This window comes from Calypte anna, chromosome 5 (genome assembly GCF_003957555.1).
Source record: "Calypte anna isolate BGI_N300 chromosome 5, bCalAnn1_v1.p, whole genome shotgun sequence".
Lineage (NCBI taxonomy): Eukaryota > Metazoa > Chordata > Aves > Apodiformes > Trochilidae > Calypte > Calypte anna.
Window position 1 is genome coordinate 913,745 of NC_044250.1, and position 20,254 is coordinate 933,998.

The 20,254-nt window shown below is 58.8% G+C and overlaps 3 protein-coding genes across 9 annotated transcripts; 2 read left to right on the forward strand and 1 right to left on the reverse strand.

Moving 5' to 3' along the window:
- Window positions 1-852: 852 nt before the first annotated feature.
- CEND1 (cell cycle exit and neuronal differentiation 1) lies at window positions 853-18,137 on the reverse strand. Of its 3 annotated transcripts, none has more exons than XM_030451415.1 (2): window positions 18,063-18,137; window positions 853-4,602 (listed from the first exon to the last, which is right to left on the reverse strand). In XM_030451415.1, the coding sequence occupies exon 2, from the start codon at window positions 4,436-4,438 to the stop codon at window positions 4,043-4,045; it is 396 nt and encodes a 131-aa protein (XP_030307275.1). In that variant the 5' UTR covers window positions 4,439-4,602; window positions 18,063-18,137; the 3' UTR covers window positions 853-4,042. The 3 variants fall into 3 exon arrangements, with proteins under 3 accessions (XP_030307275.1, XP_030307274.1, XP_008504237.1); XM_030451414.1 differs by lacking the exon at window positions 18,063-18,137 and adding an exon at window positions 10,847-10,903; XM_008506015.2 differs by lacking the exon at window positions 18,063-18,137 and adding an exon at window positions 10,693-10,836.
- NLRP3 (NLR family pyrin domain containing 3) lies at window positions 10,271-17,827 on the forward strand. Of its 3 annotated transcripts, none has more exons than XM_030451404.1 (8): window positions 10,271-10,490; window positions 12,539-12,666; window positions 13,301-14,915; window positions 15,361-15,459; window positions 15,871-16,041; window positions 16,642-16,815; window positions 16,902-17,072; window positions 17,215-17,827. In XM_030451404.1, exons 2-8 carry the CDS (start codon window positions 12,567-12,569, stop codon window positions 17,420-17,422), a joined length of 2,538 nt encoding a protein of 845 aa, XP_030307264.1. In that variant the 5' UTR covers window positions 10,271-10,490; window positions 12,539-12,566; the 3' UTR covers window positions 17,423-17,827. The 3 variants fall into 3 exon arrangements, with proteins under 3 accessions (XP_030307264.1, XP_030307266.1, XP_030307265.1); XM_030451406.1 differs by having other exon boundaries at window positions 16,902-17,101; window positions 17,215-17,265; XM_030451405.1 differs by lacking the exon at window positions 12,539-12,666.
- On the forward strand, window positions 18,110-20,113 carry AIP (aryl hydrocarbon receptor interacting protein). 3 transcript variants are annotated; one of them, XM_008506016.2, is made up of 6 exons: window positions 18,110-18,242; window positions 18,386-18,565; window positions 19,054-19,242; window positions 19,351-19,527; window positions 19,612-19,753; window positions 19,828-20,113. In XM_008506016.2, exons 1-6 carry the CDS (start codon window positions 18,144-18,146, stop codon window positions 20,031-20,033), a joined length of 993 nt encoding a protein of 330 aa, XP_008504238.2. In that variant the 5' UTR covers window positions 18,110-18,143; the 3' UTR covers window positions 20,034-20,113. The 3 variants fall into 3 exon arrangements, with proteins under 3 accessions (XP_008504238.2, XP_030307268.1, XP_030307269.1); XM_030451408.1 differs by having other exon boundaries at window positions 18,116-18,242; window positions 19,435-19,527; XM_030451409.1 differs by having other exon boundaries at window positions 18,116-18,242; window positions 19,612-19,745; window positions 19,828-19,989.
- Window positions 20,114-20,254: the final 141 nt, after the last annotated feature.

Genomic DNA, 20,254 nt, shown 5'->3' on the forward strand with positions numbered 1-20,254 from the left:
ATTACCCCAGGTGGAAGCAGGGCTGTGAGCGTGGCTGCCTCAGCTCAGCCCAGAGGAGACTTTCCTTACACTCAGAAGGAGGCTTAGGGATGTTTGAGCCAGTTTCACAAATAAAAATCTGCCATGGAAATGATTTTACACATTGCAAAGACCTTCAGTCATATCCCTGGTGCCAGCAAGACCTCCAAGGCCCGAGCAGAGCGTGGTGAAGCCCATGGGGAAAACTCCCCTTTGTTTGCAATAGATCAACCTTTGATTCAGCAGAGACATAAAACCTGTTTTGAATTTCTCACTCAGCCTGAAGGAACTAAGGAGTGCTCCGTGCCAAGTGACCCTTCAGTGCTTTAAGTGGGAGCCCAAGAGGTGAAGAGCACCTGCAAGAAGGGATTTGTGCCCTCCTGGCAGTGCTGCTGCACCATCCTTTGGCTTCCAGATTCCTCTGCATCCTCCTGTTAGGAATAACAGGACTTATCCATCATACACTGAATCACTAGAAAGAGGAACCAGAAGTGTAATCCATTTCACCTTAAAGCCTGAAGCACCAAAACCCTACCAAGTTGTGAGCTTTACACTCGACTGAACCTGATAGCTGCTTAAAAACCAGAGGTGGGGGGTGGTAACTGAATCTGTAATTTCTGTGATAAGCCACAACATCCAAAGTCAGATGCTCAAATTTCTAATTTAGAGACTTTATCAAAAGAGTAAACTAGCAATCTAGATCTCTTCACATCCCAAGCACAGAATCTGATCCACTTACAGCGTTTGGGTCGTTCTCCCCACGGAGATGTCACTGGGAGGACTTTCATGTCACAAACACCACACAAAGAACATCAAGCAAATAACAGCATGTGCTCAGTACAAGAAAAGACAACTATTTATTTAGCACAGCGAGTTCAGCCACTGGAGCCTTCAGCTTCCACAGATTTGGTTTCAAATCTCGCTTCGGTTCTGAGAGAGGTGAATTTGCTCTTCTCAGCCTTGTTCTCGCTGGACATTTTTCTTTTTTTTGGTTTTGGTTTGGTTTTTTTTCTCTCACAAATGAAGCCACCACACAGCCTGGCACGTTAAGGCAGAACAGGAGGTGTTTGCTCAGGGGATGGGATTTGCAAGTCAGGACTGAAGTGAGTTTGTCTGGAGCTTGCACGGCATCTACGCCTGCTCTGCCTGACCCAAACCAACACTAGACCCACACTTCAACAAGTGCCACAACACAGACCACGGGAGGCTAAAAGTGCTTGGTTTTAAAGCAAGAAGCCCACAGGATTACCCAGGGGAGGGGAAAGGGTCATCTTCAGCTTCTAGCACAACAGGCACCTTGCACACTCAGCAGATCACTGAGGAGAAACCAGGCCCCGAAAAGGAATTCAGGGGCTGCGTGGGGTGATGGGAATGGCACAAAAAAAAGACATCACAGACACTTTGTGTGAATGCAGGGGAACAAATGGAGGGTCATCCTGCAGCAATAGCTAAACATCTGTGCACAGACACCTGCAGGCTATTCTTCAAGGCAGAGTGGGACAAACCCACAGACACAGACACCAGTGATCCCCAACCAGAACTGCCAGAGGGGGTTCCAGGCAGGGAACCTGGAGGACAGACAGCAATGTTAAGGGATCATAGCAAGCAGAACATCCCTCAGGAACAGAACATCCCCCGTTCCATGCCTGGGGAGTGTTTGGTTCCATATCCAGAGCTGCAGCCCCATCACCATCCCCAGCAGTGCATTGCTGGGTGAAATTATTGGCCCTGCATCTGAGTGCTCTTAGGGTAGGGGAGGGGGTTGGAGACAGGAATGGATAAGGCCCAGGTTGGCTGAGAACTGTTTCCCCACCCCTTCTGTTGCCAAAGGTTAAGCCAAGGGAATAAAACCACTTTAAAATGTAAAACAGGAGACCTAAAAGAAGCAGGAGTTTCCTTTCCCTCCCCCTGTACCTATCTGCAGGCCAGGGCAGAGCAGAGAGGTGCTGGATCTGCAATGTCATCACGTGCTGCTAAAAAAAAATATTCAGGGCTGAGAGAGAAGGAAGAGGCAGGATGGGCAGAGGTGTCTGGTGAAGACACAACTCCCACTTGCAAACACAGATCACAACCTCAAAGTCACCACCTTGCTTTGCTAAAACCTGAGCAGCAGTGCCTTTCCTACCCCTTCGCCCTGCCCTCCTGTCTCCCTCTCTGAAAACAACCTCAGAACAGATGCAAACCAACTTCCATCAGACAAAAGTGGCCTCAGAGGAACACCCCACCATGGCCCCTCTGCTTCCAACCGAAGAAATTCCCCGGGCTGTGACAAATTGCTCCCAGGAGACATCCCCACACGTCCAACGAGTGCTTTGAGCCACCAGGGTTTCACCTGGGGATGAACCCCTTACCCCAAAGACCACAGTGAACCAAACACTGCCCCCCAAATCCCTCTGGGTACATACATCAGACAGACATGAGCCAGGAGAAGAATGTCCAGATCAGGTTATACACAGCCACCCTCCTGGCCAGAAGCAGACAGTCCCTTGGGAACACACACCTCCCTCTGGCCTGCACCCGCTGAATCTGGACACCCAGGCTCAGCTACAGATGGGTTATTAAGGCTCTTTAACTGAATTCACTCCATTTTGCCTCAATCTCTTGCTAATCATCACTCCAAAGCCCAGCCTGCTGAGCACCAGAGACTCTGCAGTTCTGACCTCCTCTAATCTCTGACCTGATTTATAAGCAAAATGAAAGATTTTGGGTTTTTGTCTGTTTTTTTGCCTTGTTCACAGTAACACAGCACCCGAGAGCAGCCCAATGGAACTTTAGAGCCCAGGTTCTCACCAGTGAAACCAGGCTGTTCCCAGGGGCTGGGAATTTGTTTCCAATTCCAAAGCTTGCAGGAGCCACAAATCCCTGCTGCTCTCATGGGAAGAAGTCCCCCAGGACAAGCAGCCTGCCCGTGCCCTTGGACAGGGTTTCCCTGGGATAAAGCAGGTCAGTTGTATTCTCATGGGCTCCCAGGGCCTCTCTGCCCCTAAAACCAGCTCATGTCTCCACTTTTTCTGCCTTCTCACGTACCAAGACACCATAGCCTTCATTGGGAAAAAAAAAATAAAATAAAAGTCAGGTGAGAGGCCTGATCCCAAACCCAGAGAAACAAACAGAAAGTCCAGCTGACCTCGAGGAGTTTGGGCTGAGGCAGCAGCACCCTGCAAAGCCCAGCCTGACTTCAGGAAATACTAGATCCAAAACAAAGTCTCTCTGTCCCCAAACACTTCTGGGTGAGCCCTGGCATCCTGAAGGCTTCACCAGGGATCTCCCTCAGCGTTGGGCACAGCTTGGGGACCACTGGCAGCTCAGCCAGAGCAGTGATGGGGTGGGACCTCCCAGGCTGCATCTCAGCTCCAGCCTCTTTCCTCTGGGCCACTCTGGAGTTGGGTTTTTAGGAGGCTGATGAGCAGCAGGTACACAAAACACCTTTCAGAGATCCCACTTTGCTCTTTGGGCCCAGGAGCTGCTTTTTGCCTGCATCCACCCGGGGTCCCTCCTGCCCTGGAGGTGCTGGATAAACACCCAACACCCAGCAAGAGGCAAACTGGGGCTGAACACTTGGCTCCCTCTCCCCTTACCTCTTCCTCACCACAACCCAACTTCACAACCAAACCAAACAGAAACCAGAACACAAAGCGGGGACTCCGGATGGGACGTGGAACACTTTGGACTTGGAGACAGAGGACTGCAGGAGAGGTGGGGGCAGCAGGGGAGGGGAGGGGACACCGTCATTTACACCGATCAGGAGAAGCTGTAACCTATACACAGTGGTGTAAGCCAAGATATATTACATGAAAGAACACACTGAGTGCATGGAGTTACCCACAGAGGGTGACACTGGCACAGTTGTCTTCAACCAGACTTGGAGCTGCAGTCGCTGTGCACTGCTGACCTACCTAGCTCGCTCGAGATATATAGAGAGATATGTATAGAATTTTTTTTTTTTTTTTCTGCATGCATTTGTCTCAAAAGGAGCTGTACAGCTGGGCCAGGTTTCTCATCATCCCCCACCCCATCTCCATCTTCATTTTTTCCGGGCTAGGATCGCCACTCCCACAACCACAGCCAGCGCGGCCACCGCCACTCCTCCGACGATGAGCAAGGGCTTCATGTTGTCAAAGATGCCACCTGGTGACTCCTCGGAGCTGTTTCCCTTGTGGTCAGAGTCAGGGGACTGGCCGGTGGCCTCTTGTGTCTCCGTGGTGGCAGGGCTGGGTTTCAGGGTGCTGTGGTTGTTCACCAGGGCAGCGTCACCGCTCGTCTTCTTGGTGCTGGTGGTGGTGGCAGGAGGAGGCTGCTCTTTGGGGATCTCCTTCTTCTCTGCATTCGTGGCAGGCCCAGGGTTGGGCTTTTCTGCTTTTCCAGAGCCTGGCTTGGCATCGGGTTTGTTCCCACTTCGGACGTTGCCTTTGGAATCCATCCCCAGGGATGCTGCAGGTACTGCAGGGCTGTCCCAAACTCTTCCCCTTGGCTCAGCTGCTGGAGAAAGCAAAGGAACCACCCGAGGAGGAGCTCAGCCCCTTGGAGCAGCTGTCTGGAGATGGCTGTCCTGCTGGCTGTGCCTATCTGGACATGATACAGAACCTGGAGGAGGAAGCAGAGCAAGGAGAGGTGAGGGAAGGGCAGAGCCAGGGCCATTCCAATGGAGCAGATGGGAAAACTGGGACAAAAAGCAATGCAAGCCCCTCAGAGCCCCCTGTGCTGCCTCGTGCCTCTGGTCCTGGGGTACTCCCAGCAGCACATCCTCCTCCAGCATAGCCCTGGGATGTCTCCTGTGTCTCATGAGCCACCTCCCTACCTTGGCCATCACCCCCCTTCCCCTCCACTCTCTTTCCCCTTTCCCAGGACTCCAGCCCATGCTCTTCCTCAGGCACCTCCATGTTCCAGCAGCTGAAAAGAAAGGAGCTTTCCTCATTTGCACAGGTGCTGCTGGGAGGGGTTTTCCCCCCAGCCCTTTGTCCACTCCTTCCCCCTCAACCCATCATGCCAAAGCTCTCCTCTCCTGCCCTGTTCCTCCACCTTTGCTTTCTTCTTCGTAGCTCCTCACATTATTTATTCCTCCCTTCCCTCTCCCCAGTCCCTGGCTCTGCCTGGTTACCCATTCCTCCCCCTCCCAGCCCCCTCTCTGCCTCCTACACAGACAGCAGCACTTGGGAAGAAGGTTTGGTAAGGAAAAGGCTTCAATCCCTCCCTTTCCCCCCCCCTCCATGTTATTTCTTTGTTTCACTGTGCTCTTCCAGGGATAACCAGCTGGAAAATCATGCCCAGGCTGGAAATCATGGAATGGGTTGGAAGAGCCTTGGAAATCATTCAATTCCAACCCCCCTGCCATGGTCAGGGACCCCTCCCAAAGCCCAGGAGGCTCCAAGCCCCATCCAAGGTGTCTATGAAAGCTTCCAGGGATGAGGCAACCATAATTAATGCTCCTTGACTTAATCAGCAAGGAATCATGGAAGGCTTTGGGTTGGAGGGGACCTTAAAGCTCCTCCAGTCCCAAGGGGACAATCCAGGGATCCCTCCCACAGCCCAGGGGGCTCCAAGCCCCATCCAACCTTCAACACCCCCAGGGATGGGGCAGCCACAGCTTCTGGGAGCAACCTGGGGCTCAGCACCCTCACCCCAAAGAATTTCTTCCCCATTATCTCCTCTCCATCTCCCCTCTTGCAGCTGGAAACCCTTCCCCCTCATCCCATCCCTCCATTATCCCAAGTCCCTCCCCAGCTTCCCTGCAGCCCCTCCAGGCACTGGAAGGTGCCCAGAGGTCTCCCTGGAGCCTTTTCCAGGCTGGACAATCCCAACTCTCCCAGCCTGGCTCCAGAGCAGAGGTGCTCCAGCCCTCAGATCATCTCTGTGGCCTCCTCTGGACTCACTCCAAGAGCTCCCTGTGCTTCAAAATCATGAAGCCAGTGTTAAAGGAGAAAAAAGCCAAGCAAAAGGAGTAGAAATGCCCTCTAAATTCCTGCTGCTGCAGGAAGCAGCTCACAAACAACCCCAGATCTCCTGGGATGCTCCTGGTTGTGCAGCTCCCCACACCAAAGCCACGGGGCCAGCACAGGGACAGCTTCCCTTGGCTCCTGCTGGGCACCTTTTCTGCCTCATCCCTCCCCCAGCAAACCAACAAATCCTTCCTCTGCCTCCTGCATGCACAGATGAAAGCTGCATCAATCCCAGGCCAAAGGGAGCAGCTGAGTCAGTGCTGGCTTTCCCCTAGCACAGCACCAGCAGCTCCTCTTCCCTCTGCAGCCCCAGCCCCATCATCTTCCCCCTCCCTGGTTCAAGTTGGAAGGAAAAGTACAGGGACTTTGTCTGCTGTAAGATGTGGGGCCTGGGGGTGTTGGGAAGCTGCTCCCCATGGATGGGCTCAGACCACCTCCAGGGGGTCCTCAGGGCCAGGCTGCCAGCAAGAAAGAATTCACCCCCCCAGCGTGGTTGGGGACCTGACTTTGGATTTGCCAAAGCCCAGCCACGAGCTCCAAGTGGCCTCCAGTTGACAACAACCTCAGAAATCACAACTGCCCACGCCTGACCCACCCTCCTTCCCCCAGGGAGTCACCCTAAGAACCTCCCCAGCCCAAGGGTGGCACCTCCACTGTCCTTGGAGGGCATCTTGCCCATCAGGGAGGTTGTGCCCATCACCAGGGCATCCCACCACTTCTGGAAAGCCAAGGAGAACCATCAGTCAAGTTGGTTTTCTGGCTCTGCTTCATCTCAGCATCTGCTCAGGCCCTGCCCTCACTGCTCCATTTCTCCTGAGGTGCTCTCCCCCATTTCCCCAGTCCCTCCTGCAGGTTCCAAGCTGAACTCCTCAAGTCCTGCCCAGCCCCAGCCCCAGGTGTTTGACCATCCCCCTGTTTCCTCTGGGAACCCCCAGGATCTCATTCACCTCCCTGACTGATGGAGTCCCCATCATTCCTGGAGGGATGCAAAGCTGTGGAGATGTGGTGCTGAGGGCAGTGCTGGGCTGGACCTGATGGCCTCAGAGGTCTTTTCCAGCTGAAGCAATTCCATGGTTTTGTTTCCCAGGGCTTCAGCTCCCCTTTTCCCATGGGGACAAGCAAAGGAGGAGCTGAGCCACCTCCCCGTTGATCTTGGCCCCTCCACCCCTGGACAGAGTGAGAAATCCCACCCCAAGCCAGGCCCAGGGCAGGAATCACTGCTTTAAAACAGCCACAGGACACCAGGGCAGAGCTGTGGCTGCCAACCCCCCCCCAAAGCCTCTGAGCCACCAGCACCAAGTCCCAGTTGACCCACTTGACTCTGCTGAGCTATTTATGAACCCTCTTCCCAATCTGCTGCCTCCCCACCCCCCTCCTGCCTCTGCTGGCCCCGGATCAAACGTTTCCCTCTCCAGCAAACCCTTTGAATCTCGCCGTGGAGAGCATCAGATGCTGGGAGGGTTGGAGCAGCCAGCAGCAGCCTCAGGTGGCTGTCACCAGGAGCTGTGCCAGCAAATCCTCCTCCCCACGGCTGCGTCACTGCTGCGGCTGCACCCGGACCCAGCACCTTCCTCCTGCTGCTGCCAGCCACCAAAATCTGCAATTGTCACCCAGACAGCTCCCCGGGAGGGGCAGCCCCACAGAACCCCCCCCTGCATGGCTCCTGGGGCCACCCAGAGCTGTCACCTCCCTCCCTCCCAGCCCGGGTGCTGATGTGTGGGTGCTCAGAGCCAAGCTGGGGGAGCAGGATGGGGCTCCTGGAGCCCGGGAAAGGTGGCTCTGCCTTACAGCTGCAATGGGAAGGATTGGGGGGTGGGGGTCCTGGGGGTCCCCCTGGGCCAGCAGCTGCACCCAGATGGGGCAAAGTCCCCGCTGGCAGCACCGGTACCGGGGGCCTCTCCAGAAACTGCCCTGGCACAGCCCCACCACGCTCCCCAGGGGGGTGACACAGCACTTTGGAGCCCCACACTCAGGCCCCATACACTTCCCACCAGCCTGACCCCAAAATAGGGCTGAACAGCCTTTTTCCTACACCCTGACCCCAGCAGGAGCTGACACCTGAGAGCCACATCCGAGGGCCCCAAGGACCTCCCTGGGATGGGATGGGCCCAGCAGACATTTCATGTGGAGAGATGGAGGCAGAGACACAAACCAGCCCCAAACCAGCCCCAAAGCAGCCCCAAACCATCCCAAAACCTCAGGGGTTTTGTTCAGTTGGAAACCCAAACCCCAGCTCTGACCTCCATGGCTCAGGCCCTCAGCCTGCACCCAGCAGCATCACCCACACAGCAGAAACATCCCCCAGGGGTTTGTTCTGTTCTCTACTCAAGAAATAAAGCAACAAGAACCAGGGGAAAGGAATGAAGCTGACCCTGCCTGCAGCATGAGCTGCTGTCCCCCCCCTGCCCCCCAGCAGACCCCCATGAGCTCCTGCTGCAGGATTCCTGCTGCACCAGCTGCAAGAAAACCCCATCAGGTCCCCTCCCCAGCACAAACCCGGCCATTTCCCTGCAGCAACAAGGGCTGGAAAGCACTTGTGGCTCAATCCTCCTTCCTGCCCTCAGCTCTCTTCAAAATCCAGAGGCTGCTGCCAAAAATCCCCCAACAAACCAAGCCAGCCCCCTCCTTCCCTCCTCCACTCATCTTCACCTGGCATGGTCACCCAAGTTCTGCACCTCCCAGCATGGATGTGAAACCATCACCAACCCCTCCCCGCTCAGAGCTGTCCCAGAAAACCACAGATCAGGGAAGGGTTACCAAAGCAGCCTTAGGAAATGGGTGAATTTTGTCTGCACCTCCCCAGGGGTGCCCACCACGTGCTCTGAGTGGTGTCCACTGAGCTACACCCGGCACAGCCCCGGGGGTTGTCACCAGGAGAAGTCACACCAGGCAAAGCTGCATCACCTGGACTAAACCAGCCCCAACCTCTGCAGGAATCACCAACAAATTCACCAACAAATTCACCATCTCCAAACCCATCCCCGCCTGACCAATGCACCAGGGTGTTTTTCTGGGGGGGGGTATCACCCCCCTTGCCTTTTTTGGCCAGAAAAAAAAAAATTAAAAAATTAAAAATAGATTCCAGGGAGAATTCTGCATGTGCAGAGCCAGGTCCTGGAGCAGCCCCGGATCTGCTGGCGTCAGCCTGCAAACTGTTGCTCTGCAGCTGAAACGTAAGAACCCACTGCAGGCAGTGACCTTCCCGGGAGGCTCCCGGGGCTGAGCCCCCTGGATCCCCCCCCTTGTGCAGCAAAACCAGAGCACTCTGCAGCCCCCCGGGAAGGGGCTGGGCTGGGGAAAGCTGCTCAGAGCTCTCTCAGCAGGGAGATGCTTGCTCAGAGAGCTCCATCCCTCCCCGCAGCCCACCCGGGGTGAGAGGGGATGCAGGGGGGGGGAAATTCACATTGAAAGGAACCGGGGGGGGTTTCTTCCCCCTATCCTGCCATGGTTTCACTAGGATGGAGGCTGGTGTTGGGCAGGGAGGCTGAGAAAGGAGAGCTGGGAACTGCTGAAGGTCAAAGCTGTGAAGGTCAGACTTTGGAGGTCGGTTCTGAGCTGGATCCAGCAGGCTCCATCCTCCCTCTCCTGCCCCCACCCTGCCCAGCCCCACCCAGGGAACATTCCTCCTCTTGCTCCACTGCCCAAGTTTTGCCAGGCTGACCCCAGCTCCAGAATTTAAATCCTTTTTCCTTCCCCTCCTCAGCCCCATCAGAAGCCTCAGGGTGGGAACCGGGAGCTGAGCAGCTCAACAGGTCCCTGCAGGGACACGGACACGCGGGGGTGGGCGGAGGGGCAGGGACAGCAGGGTGAAAACCCAAAATATTCCCTCCCTTCCCCATGTATTTCATCCCTGGAAGGATGAAAGAGGAGCCCTGGGCTGGCATCCTCCTCCCTCCAGCTCGTTTGTCCCCATCTTTTCCCCTTTGCTTAAACCAAACACCAGCAGCTCAGTCACCTCTCTCCTGTTTGCACCTTTGGGTGGAGGGGGGGGAAAGGGGCAGATTTCCCTCTGCGAGCCCCTTCCCGGCAGGAGGCGGGGGCTGAAATCCTCTTGGTACCCAGGAACATCCCTTTGGGAAAAGGGACCCCAGGGCTGCTGCTCCGCCCTCACCTCCTGCCCGGGGGGGCACAGAGGGGAAACACAGAGGGGAAACCCCCCCAGAGAGCACCAGATGGGGAAAGGAACACAGCTGGAATGGAACACAGCTGGAAAGGAACACATCTGGAAAGGAACACAGCTGGAAAGGAGTCCCACAGCACTCCAGGGGCTGCCCGGGCTCCCCTGCCGCAGGTTGGCCGGGGCAGCGCTTCCCCCCCTGCCTCCCAGCAGCCCCGTTTCCGGCACATGGCCGCCCGGCTTCTCCCTCTCCAGCCTCCGGAACCCTTCTCTGGGGACATCCGAAAGCAAAAAAAAACCCAAACAACCGAGCAAACCAAAGCCCTGGATCCCATCCCCAGCCTGCCGCCTGCCTCTCCTTGAAGCCCGGTAGCCACCGGGCAACCCAGCTGGGCTGGGGCTGGCTCCCCGCATGGGAGGTAAGTGGAGGAAGAGGAGGAGGAGGAGGAGGAAGGTCCCCAGGAGCCTGCGGAAATCCTTTTCCGCTGTCTGACCTTCAGGGAGCAGGGCAGAGGAGCTGGGGTGGGGAAAGGAGCATCCCCAGGATTTGGGGTTAAAATGAGGCATTTTCGCCAGCCGGCAGCCCCCAGCCCAGGTGGGTGCAGGGATGGGGACACTCACCTTGAGCAGGGAGGGAGGGGACAGCCTCTCCTTTTCGCTTTGTCACCCCAGTCCGGGGGGGGACATCCATCCCGTGGCCCTAAAGCCAGCGCTGGGGCCCCCCAACCCCTCTGCTGCCCCTCCCCGGGGTGCCCAGGGCCGCAGCGGCTCTTACCTTGGGAGATGGTTCTTGCGCAGAGAGCAGCGAGGGAGGGAGGGAGAAGGGGGGGTGGGGAAAAAGAACTTGGGAGTTTCCCACAATGCACCTCGGCAGACCGCATGAAGATGGAAAAGAGGGGAGGGCGCTGGGGGGGGGGGATTGGGGTGGGGGGTGGTCAGCGCTGGGATCCGGAGGGAAGGGCTGGGACTTGGGAGGGGGGGGGAAGGGATGGAACGGAGATAAAATGGCAAAGTGGGGGTTGGAAAGGTGGTGAGGCTGCATCCACACCCCCATCCTGCACCCCGGGATCTCCAAACCCTGCAGCCCCCTCGCTGCTCCCCCCCCCCCAGGGTGAACAGAGCCAGAAAGGGGAGGGTGAGACAGGGAGGGAAGGGGGGGCTGATAAAAGGGGGTGCCGATAAATGGGGGTGCTGGTAAATGGGGGTTCTGATAAATGGGGGTGCTGATAAATGGGGGTGCTGATAAATGGGGGTGCTTGGTGCAGCCAAGGGGTTAAAAAAAGGAAAAAAAAAAGGATTCTGGGGCTCCCCCCACCTGGATAAAGGATTCCCGAGGGTGACAACCCCCCCATGTGTGGGGAGGAAGCTCAGTTGCTGCCCCTGGGGTGGTTTGGTACCAGCAGCCAGGTCCTGGGGGTGTCTGGAGCTCTTTAACCCCTTCCTGCCTGAGCAAACCCAGCTCAGGATATCCCCAAACACCCATCCTCCTCCACGCAGCCATCTTCAGGAGTTTGGAGCCAGCAATCCGTCAGAAAACAGCTCAGCACTTGGCAGGATGTTTCCTTTCAGAGCCCCCCCAGAGACAGTGCAGGAGGGGAGGGCACAGGGACCCCAGGGAACAATCAATGATTTCCAAACCAGAGCTCACCCAGGGGCAGCTCAGCCCTGCCAGAGAGCTGGAAACCACTCCAGATGCTTCAATCCCCCTGGAATGAACATTTCTGGCTAAGTTTGGGGATGCACAGGACAGACAGGGACTGTCCCCCACACACACACACACACCCCAGGAGAGGCTGTGCTGCCAGGGGCTGCTTTGGGAGCAGGGATGAGCAAGGTTCTCTTGCTGGGTGGCTTCAGGAGGTGGTGGCTGATGTCCCCTGGATGTCCCCAGAGGCTGATGTCCCCTGGGTGATGTCCCTGCTGCCTTTTTTAAGGCCTGGTGCCAGGCACAGGCAGGGAATGGTCCCCAAGCAGTTACTTCCCCTGCCCAGCCCCTCCCTGAGGATGCTCCTCACCCTTTGTGGAGCTGTTCAGAAATCCCCATATTCAGTCCTTAAAATATTTTTACTGATGCATTATTAAAAACTATTAAAAAAAATAAAAAAAAGGAGGGGGAAGCAGCTGTAAACCCAATAACCTCCCTCTCAGCCCTGCAAGGAAGGGGAGAAGCCCTCCCCTCTCAGCCCAAGCACCCGAGGGGGAGGAGGAGGAGGAGGAAGGCTCTGACAGAGAGAGGCTTCCACCTGAAAGTGAAACCATCCCCACACCTCGTGTAGAGCAGGGACAGGATCCCAGCCCCCTGGGGGGACTGTCCCCAACCCTTCCAGCACAGGAAGAAACTGGGGTTTATGGGACAAACTGGGGTGCCCAGCTCCAAATCCTCTCTGGGTGGGGGGTGAGGGGTTTCTGCCCCGGGTGTTGGCAGCTCCAGGAGCTCCAGGCTGAGCTGTCAGGGCTTGATGTGCAGGAGGAGGGGAAAAAAACAACCTGAGCTGATGGGCAGTGAAGAGGCCACCATGGACACAGGGATTGGGATGCTTGAAGGGATGACCCTGAGGGACCTCGCCGAGGAGCTCCAGGATGAGAAGGTGAAAGGTGGGAACCCAGCAGCCATTTTCCTTTTCTTTGTCCCTTTCCATCCTTTGGGTGATCCTGCAGACAGAGAGAGGTTGGTGAGAGCAGGTTTCAGGTCCAGAGAAAGATGGAGATGTCCCCCCACTGTGTCCCTGTTAGTTTGGGGGCTGTAGTGACCTCTCCTCTTGCTGTCCCCCCCCACTGCCTTCTCCTGGAGAAGATCCCTGAGGTCCTGGCACTGCCTGGCAGGCAGCAGGGCAGATCCTCTCCTGGGATGAAGGACACCTCTGGAGACCTCATATTTGGAGGCAGGACATGGAGAGCTCATGTTTGGAGCTGGGGGCATCCCCAGGAACCCCGGGGTGGTGTCCTGTGGCCCCAGGGCCATGGGCAGAGGGGTGGGGAGGCTGCAGGTGACCCCAAGCCACCATGGCTGGTCCCCTGGTGAATGGGGATTGCAGGGAGGGGAGCACAGGGCTTGGTGGTTCAGGGTGGTGGCAACCTAGGAGTGGAGAAGGAGCCCTCAGGGGACCAAAGGCCCTCAGAGTGTCCTTAGGAGAGGCCTGAGGGCTGCACCAGTGTCCTGTTGGGGTGGTGGGGGGTTGGTTGGAGCTCCTGGGGGGCTGGGGACCATTTCTGCTTCTCTCCCACACAGGGTACAAGCAGAGACTCCGGGAACACGTGGCCCAAACCTTCTGCTGCTGTCCCGGGGAGAACCTCTCCCACTACACCCCCCTCACCATCTCCAGGAAGCCTGGGAACAAACCTGGAAGTGAGGATGAAGCCATGGGCACCACCCGTGGCCCGACCACCCTCACCCTGACACCCCAGAGCCTGCTGGAGCCCCAAGGGGACGGGGACACCCCGAGGGTGCTGGTGCTGGTAGGGGCCCCGGGGATGGGGAAGACGATGACAGTGAGGAAGGTGATGGTGGAGTGGGCAGAAGGAGCCCAGCACACACCTTTTGATTACATCTTCTGCTGGGACTGCACAGCCATGGCCACCAGCCAGCAGGCCAGCCTCCTGGACCTGATGTCCCAGTGCTGCCCTGGGAGGGAAGTGCCCCTCGGGCAGATCCTGGGGGAGCAGGAGAAAATCCTCTTCATCCTTGATGGCTTCGAGGCCCTGGGGTTCCCTCTGCTGGGGCCTGAGGAGGGTTTGAGCTCCGACCCCCGGGAGCCGAGGCCGCTGGAAACCACCCTGAGGAGTTTGCTGCGGAAAATCCTTCTCCCCAAGTCCTCCCTGCTCGTCACCACCAGGCCAGCAGCTCTGCAGAGCCTGGGGAGGTGCCTGGAGGGGGAGGATTTCCTGGAAATCCTGGGCTTTTCGGGGGCCAGGAGGGAGGAATATTTCCACAGGTATTTCGAGGACGACGCCAAAGCCACCGCGGCCTTCGGGTTCGTCAGCAGCAGCGAGAGCCTCCACGGCTTGTGTGTCATCCCCGTCCTCTGCTGGGCCCTCTGCACCCTCCTGGGACAGGGGCTGGAGAAGAAGAAAACCCTGGCTGAGAGCTCCAGAGGCCCCACGGGGCTGGGGGTGTTCTACCTGTCCTGGGTACTGAGGAGCAGGGGCAGACACAGCCCGCAGCACCTCCGGCCGTTCCTGCACAACCTCTGCTCCTTGGCTGCCGAGGGCATCTGGAAGCACAAGGTGCTCTTTGAGGAGGAGGAAATCAAAGCCCGTGGCTTGGAGCAGCCAGAGCTCCTGCCCCTCTTCCTCAACGAGAAGATCCCAAAGAAAGGGGTGGAGCAGGGGAACCTCTACAGCTTCGCCCACCTGCACCTCCAGGAGTTTTTTGGGGCGCTGTTTTACGTCCTGGAGGATGAGGAGGGAGCAGAGGGTGGCTCGGGAGCTCTCCTGAAGGATCTCAGAGTGGTGCTGGAGAGCTACAGCCAGTCCAGGGAGGAGCTGAGCCTCCTGAGGAGGTTCCTCTTCGGTCTGCTGAGCCAGAGATCCATGGAGGACATGGACAGGCTGGGGTGCAGGATTGCACCAGGAGCCAGAGAGGAGCTGCTGAGGTGGCTCCAGGGGAGGCTCCGAGGTCTCTCCCACCCTGGCCGAGAGCTGAAAGTCAGAGACTTGGACACTTTCCACTTTTTGTTTGAGATGAAGGAGGAAAGCTTGGTGCAGAGCACGCTGGGGGGGTTCAGGGCTGTAGAGCTGCAGGACATCAAGGTGACTTTGTGTGACCAAATGGCTCTTTCCTTCTGCATCCAGCACTGGGCTGGGCTGGGCTCCCTCAGCCTCCGGGGATGCTCCTTCCAGCCCTGGTGAGTATGGCCCTGCTCTGGTCCCCCCAAATCCCAAAGATTTCTCCTTCTCCATCCCAAAGGAAGGGTTTGAAAGGGTCACCCAAACACCAACTTCTCCTTTCCTTGGGGCTGAACTCCCCAGCAAAGGATTTTGGGGAGAATTGAGGCAGAATGAAGATCAAGGGGGCTCCTCCCCGGGGTGGGATGGATGGAGAAGGAACATTTGGGCTCAGCTGCCCCATCCCAAGCTGTTCCCTCTGGGCCTGGAGCTGGGTTTGGCTTCACCTCCCCCTCCTCACACCTCATGGGAAGATGGAATGTTCAGTCCATCCAGAGCTTCCCTTGAGAGCAGCAGAACTCAGGATAACACCCCTGATCCTTCCCATCTCCAAAGCCCTGGAGGTGCCACGAGAGACCCCCTGAGCAGGGAGACCCCCCCAGCCCCTGGGCTCTCTTCCTGCAGCTCCAGAGGAAATTCCCAAGGGCAGGAAGAGCCAGGATCCCCCATCCACCTGCTCTGCCGGGCCCTGGCACACGCGGGCAGGGACCTCCGGACCCTCCGGTAAGGAACAGAACCAGAACCAGCACCAGAACCACACTGGGGCCATGGAGCTGGGGCTGAGCTCTTACCAGCCAGCGGGTGGGTGTGGTCACTCCATGCTGATTGGCTGTGGGATGGGTGTGGTCCCTCCATGCTGATTGGCTGTGGGATGGGTGTGGTCCTTCCATGCTGATTGGCTGTGGGATGGGTGTGGTCCCTCCATGCTGATTGGCTGTGGGATGGGTGTGGTCCCTCCATGCTGATTGGCTGTGAGATGGGTGTGGTCCTTCCATGCTCGTTGGCTCTGGGATGGGTGTGGTCCCTCCATGCTGATTGGCTGTGGGATGGGTGTGGTGTCCTCCTCCCCAAAACCTGGGCAGGTTTTTGGGGTGCAGGTGTGAGGAGCAGGTTGGGTCTCTGGGGTTCTGGCAGGTTCTGGTGGTGCCGCCTGTCCCAGAGCTGCTGTGTGGAGCTGGTGAAGCTGCTGGCCCAGCACCCCGGGCTGACCCAGCTGGAGCTGGGGGACACCACCCTGGGGGACACTGCCCTGAGCCTGCTCTGCCAGGGGCTGCAGCAGCCCCGCTGCCACCTGAGGGTCCTGCGGTGAGTGACACAGGGACCCCCCCCAAGCACCCCCAGTAACCCCTCAGACACCTCCCAGTAGCACCCAGCACCCCCAGACATCCCCTCAGTATCCCCAGACATTCCCCAGTACCCCCAACATCCCTGGTATCCCAGTACCACCCCTGCCCCCCAGTATCCCCCCAGAACCCACAGGGATCTTCCCAGCACCCTCTGAGATCCCCCCAGCACCCCCCGAGATCCCCCCAGCACCCCCCGAGATCTCCCTGTACATCCCAGAACCCCCTGAGATCCCCCCAGCACCCCCCGAGATCTCCCCATACCTCCCAAACCCCCTGAGATCCCCCCAGCACCCCCCAAGATTTCCTCAGCACCCCTAAGACTCCCCTGATACCCCCCTGCACCCCTGGTACCCCAGTACCCCTCCCAGCACCCCCAGACACCTCCTCAGGACCCCCAGCCAGATGTCTGGGGACACCCCCCCAAAAAAAGTCGCTGTGGGGTGGTGGCCCCATCCCCCTGTCCCAGGAGCTCCACGGCCACATCACCAGGGTGGGACCCCCGTCAAATGGGGTCCATCAGGGCATTGGGGTGACCCTGGGGTGGTCTCTCCCCTGGCAGGCTGTGGTACTCTGGCCTGACCAGTGCTGGCTGTGAGGACTTGGTAGCCCTCTTGGCCACCAGCCCCTGCCTGGAGGAGCTGGACTTGTCCTACAGCGAGGGGCTGCGTGACCCCGGGGCCCAAGTGCTGTGCCAGGGGCTGCAGGGCCAGCCCTGCCACCTCCACACCCTCAGGTAAGGGGTCCTGGGGTCCCTCACTGTCCCCTCTTGGGACCCCCTCACCCAGCCACCCACTCGAACCCCCTTTTTGTGCCCCCCAGGCTGGGGAGCTGCCGGCTGACGGGTGCCTCCTGCCCAGCCCTGGGTGCTCTGCTGCTGGACAGCCCTCAGCTCACCTGCCTGGACCTCAGTGACAATGACCTGGGGACCCAGGGGGTCCTGCAGCTCTGCCACCACCTCCAGCACCCCTCCTGCCTCCTGCAAACCCTGGGGTGAGGCTGTTGACACCTCCACACCACGGGTGGGGACCTGCAGGACGTGCCACCACCACCCGGGGTGGGTTTGAACTGATCTTTTCCATTTTTTAACTATTTTGTTTTTTCTTTTTGTTTTGGGGGTGTTTTTTTCCCCAAGCCTGAGCACAGCTGGGTTGGCTGAGGAAGCACTGGAGGAGTTGGAAGCCCTGAGGGACCTCAAGCCTGAGCTGAAGATCAGGAACCTCCTGGAGCAGGAGGTGCCCCAGGCAGGAGCCATGGCCAGGCTGCCATTCCAGCGGGGGATCCGGCCAGGACCAAGGGGCAGGAAAGGGCTTCCCCCCATTCCCAGAGGTCCCATCCCTTAGGAGAGCTCTTTGCCCCAACCAGAGCCTTCTCCAGCCCCATTTTTAATCCTGTTGAAACTCATAGCTCTTACTTTTTACCACTGCCTGCATCTCCTGGGGGTCGGGGGCCTTCCCACTCCTCCTGTCGCCACACATGTGTATGTGGGGAAGGGTCCTGGGTGTTTCCTGGTGCCAAATAAACCCCCGGGACCCATCCCTGGAACCCTCCTGTGCTCTGCTCCATCCTCCCAGCCCTGTGCCCACCATGCCCAGGGGATGGGGTTGTGCTCCCCACATCCCCAAGGGATGGCTGATGTACCCAGGAGGAAGATGCCAGCCCTGGGAGCAAGGCCCCAAACTCTTCCCTTTCGGGTTTTAATGGAAAAGCGAATTTCACAGTGAAAGAATTGAAATAATTCTCCCCTGGCCCCCCCACCCCCAAGTGATGGGGGAGATGTTCTGTCACTGTCCCACGGTCCTGGGTGGGGAGCAGGTCACCTCACCTTACGGGCAGAGCCCCCCTTGTCCTGTGGCCGCTCCTCACGGGCGGTTTTTACCCCGGAATCCCCCCGTGGGGACACGCAGGGGCTGCGGGCACGGCGGGAATCGAACCCGCGACCCCCGGGCTTGGCCCCACCTTCTGCCCCCCGGGAGCCGATACCTCCCCGCCGGCAGGGGGCGGTGCCGCGGGGCCGAGTCTTTCCGGAAAGAGCCGAAGCGGAGGAGGCGGGCGGCGGGGACGATGGCGGAGCAGGTCGAACAGCTGCGGGCGGACGACGTGTACAAGGAGGTGGTGCGGGAGGGCACCGGGCCGCTGCCCGACTTCCGCGACGGCACCAAGGTCAGAACCGCACCGGCACCGCGCCGGGGTGAGGGGGGTATGAGGAAAATAACGGGCGAGGCGCGCATGCGCAGCCTTCCCCCCCCCCCCCCTTCTCCCGCTCCTCCGTCGCCATGGTGACGCGGCCTGCTGCTCCCCCTCAGACCACTTTCCACTACCGGACGCTGCGCTGCGGGGATGAGGAGACACCGCTGGACGACAGCCGGGAGCGGGGGAAGCCCATGGAGCTGATCGCGGGCAAGAAATTCAAGTTGCCGGTGTGGGAAGCGGTGCTGAGGACCATGAGGCCCGGGGAACGGGCGCGGTTCCGCTGCGACACCAAGGTGGGACACGGGGAGGCGGGGTTTATATAGGGGGGCGTAAAGGGGGCGTGGCTTGGGCCGGGGGCGGGTATGGTCATTGGTACTGATTGGTGGGGGGGCGTGGTTTGATTTGGGGCGTGGCTTTGTTGGGGGCGTGGTGTGCATGGTCCTTGTTACTGATTGGACGTGGCTTGACCCGGGGGCGTGGCCTGCAGCACCTCCCACGTGGCTCAGTGTCCTCGCCTCTCCCCGGGGCGCGAAGCCGGGGCTGTCCCGGTCCTGTCCTGGTCCTGTCCCTGTTCTGTCCCGGTCCTGTCCCCATCCCTGTCCCATCCCTGACTCCATCCCTGTTCCCATCCCTGTCCTGCCCCTGTCCCCATCCCTGTGCTGTCCCTGTCCTGTCCCTGACCTCATCCATGTCCCCCTCCCTGTCCTGTCCCCATCCTTGTCCCTGTCCCCATCCATGTCCCCATCCCTGTCCCATTGCCACCCCCTTGTCCCCCTCACAGCACGTGGTGCTGTACCCGCTGGTGGCCAAGAGCCTGCGGAACATCGCTGCGGGGAAGGACCCCCTGGAGGGGCAGCGGCACTGCTGCAGCATGGCCCAGCTCCACGAGCACTACTCCCTGGGCTACCCCGACCTGGACGACCTCCAGAAGAACCCCCAGCCCCTCATCTTCGACATCGAAGTCCTTAAGGTGAGGCCACACGCTGGGGTGGGGAAGGGTCCCCTGGCCACCAGCACCCCGGTCCTGAGCAAGGAGGGTGCTGGGGGGGGCTCTGCCCTCACGCCGGGGTCCCGGCAGGTGGAGGCTCCCGGTTCCTACCAGCAGGACCCATGGGCCATGACGGATGAGGAGAAGCTGCAGGCTGTCCCTCTGATCCACCAGGAGGGCAACAAGCTGTACAAGCAGGGCAAGGTGCAGGAGGCAGCTGCCAAGTACTACGATGCCATCGCCTGTCTCAAGAACCTGCAGATGAAGGTGGAGCTCCCAGACCCCACGCTGGCTCCTCCTGGCTGGGGGGGAACCTCCCCCTCATCCTCCCCTCTCCATCTCATCCCACAGGAGCAGCCCGGCTCTCCGGACTGGATTGACCTGGACCAGAAGATCACCCCCTTGCTGTTGAATTACTGCCAGTGCAAGCTGCAGTGTGAGGAGTACTACGAGGTGCTGGACCACTGCTCCTCCATCCTCAACAAGTACGAGGGTAAGGAGCCCCGCAGCCCAGCCGGGCCAGCTCAGCCCTGCGTGTGGCTACCAACCCCCTCCTTCTCCCCGCAGACAACGTCAAAGCCTACTTCAAGAGGGGGAAGGCCCACGCAGCTGTCTGGAACGTGGCTGAGGCCCAGGCTGACTTTGCCAAGGTGCTGAGCCTCGACCCCTCGCTGCGCCCCGTGGTCTCCAGGGAGCTGAGGAGCCTGGAAGCGAGGCTGAGGGAGAAGGAGGCCGAGGACAAGATCCGCTTCAAGGGCATCTTCTCCCAGTAGAGCCCCGCCAGGTTCTTGCTTTTCCTTTAGATATTCCACATGTGGAATGTTGATGGATGTTTATTAATGTTTAATACAAATTATTGGAAGTCATTGGAGGTGGCCTCCCCCCAAAGCCCCCCCCCGGGAGCTCGCCAGGGCAGAGCACTTGGAGTGGGAGCTCCTCAGGACTGTGCCCAACGTCACACGCCGGGGAAGGGACACGCAGGGGGACCTGAGCT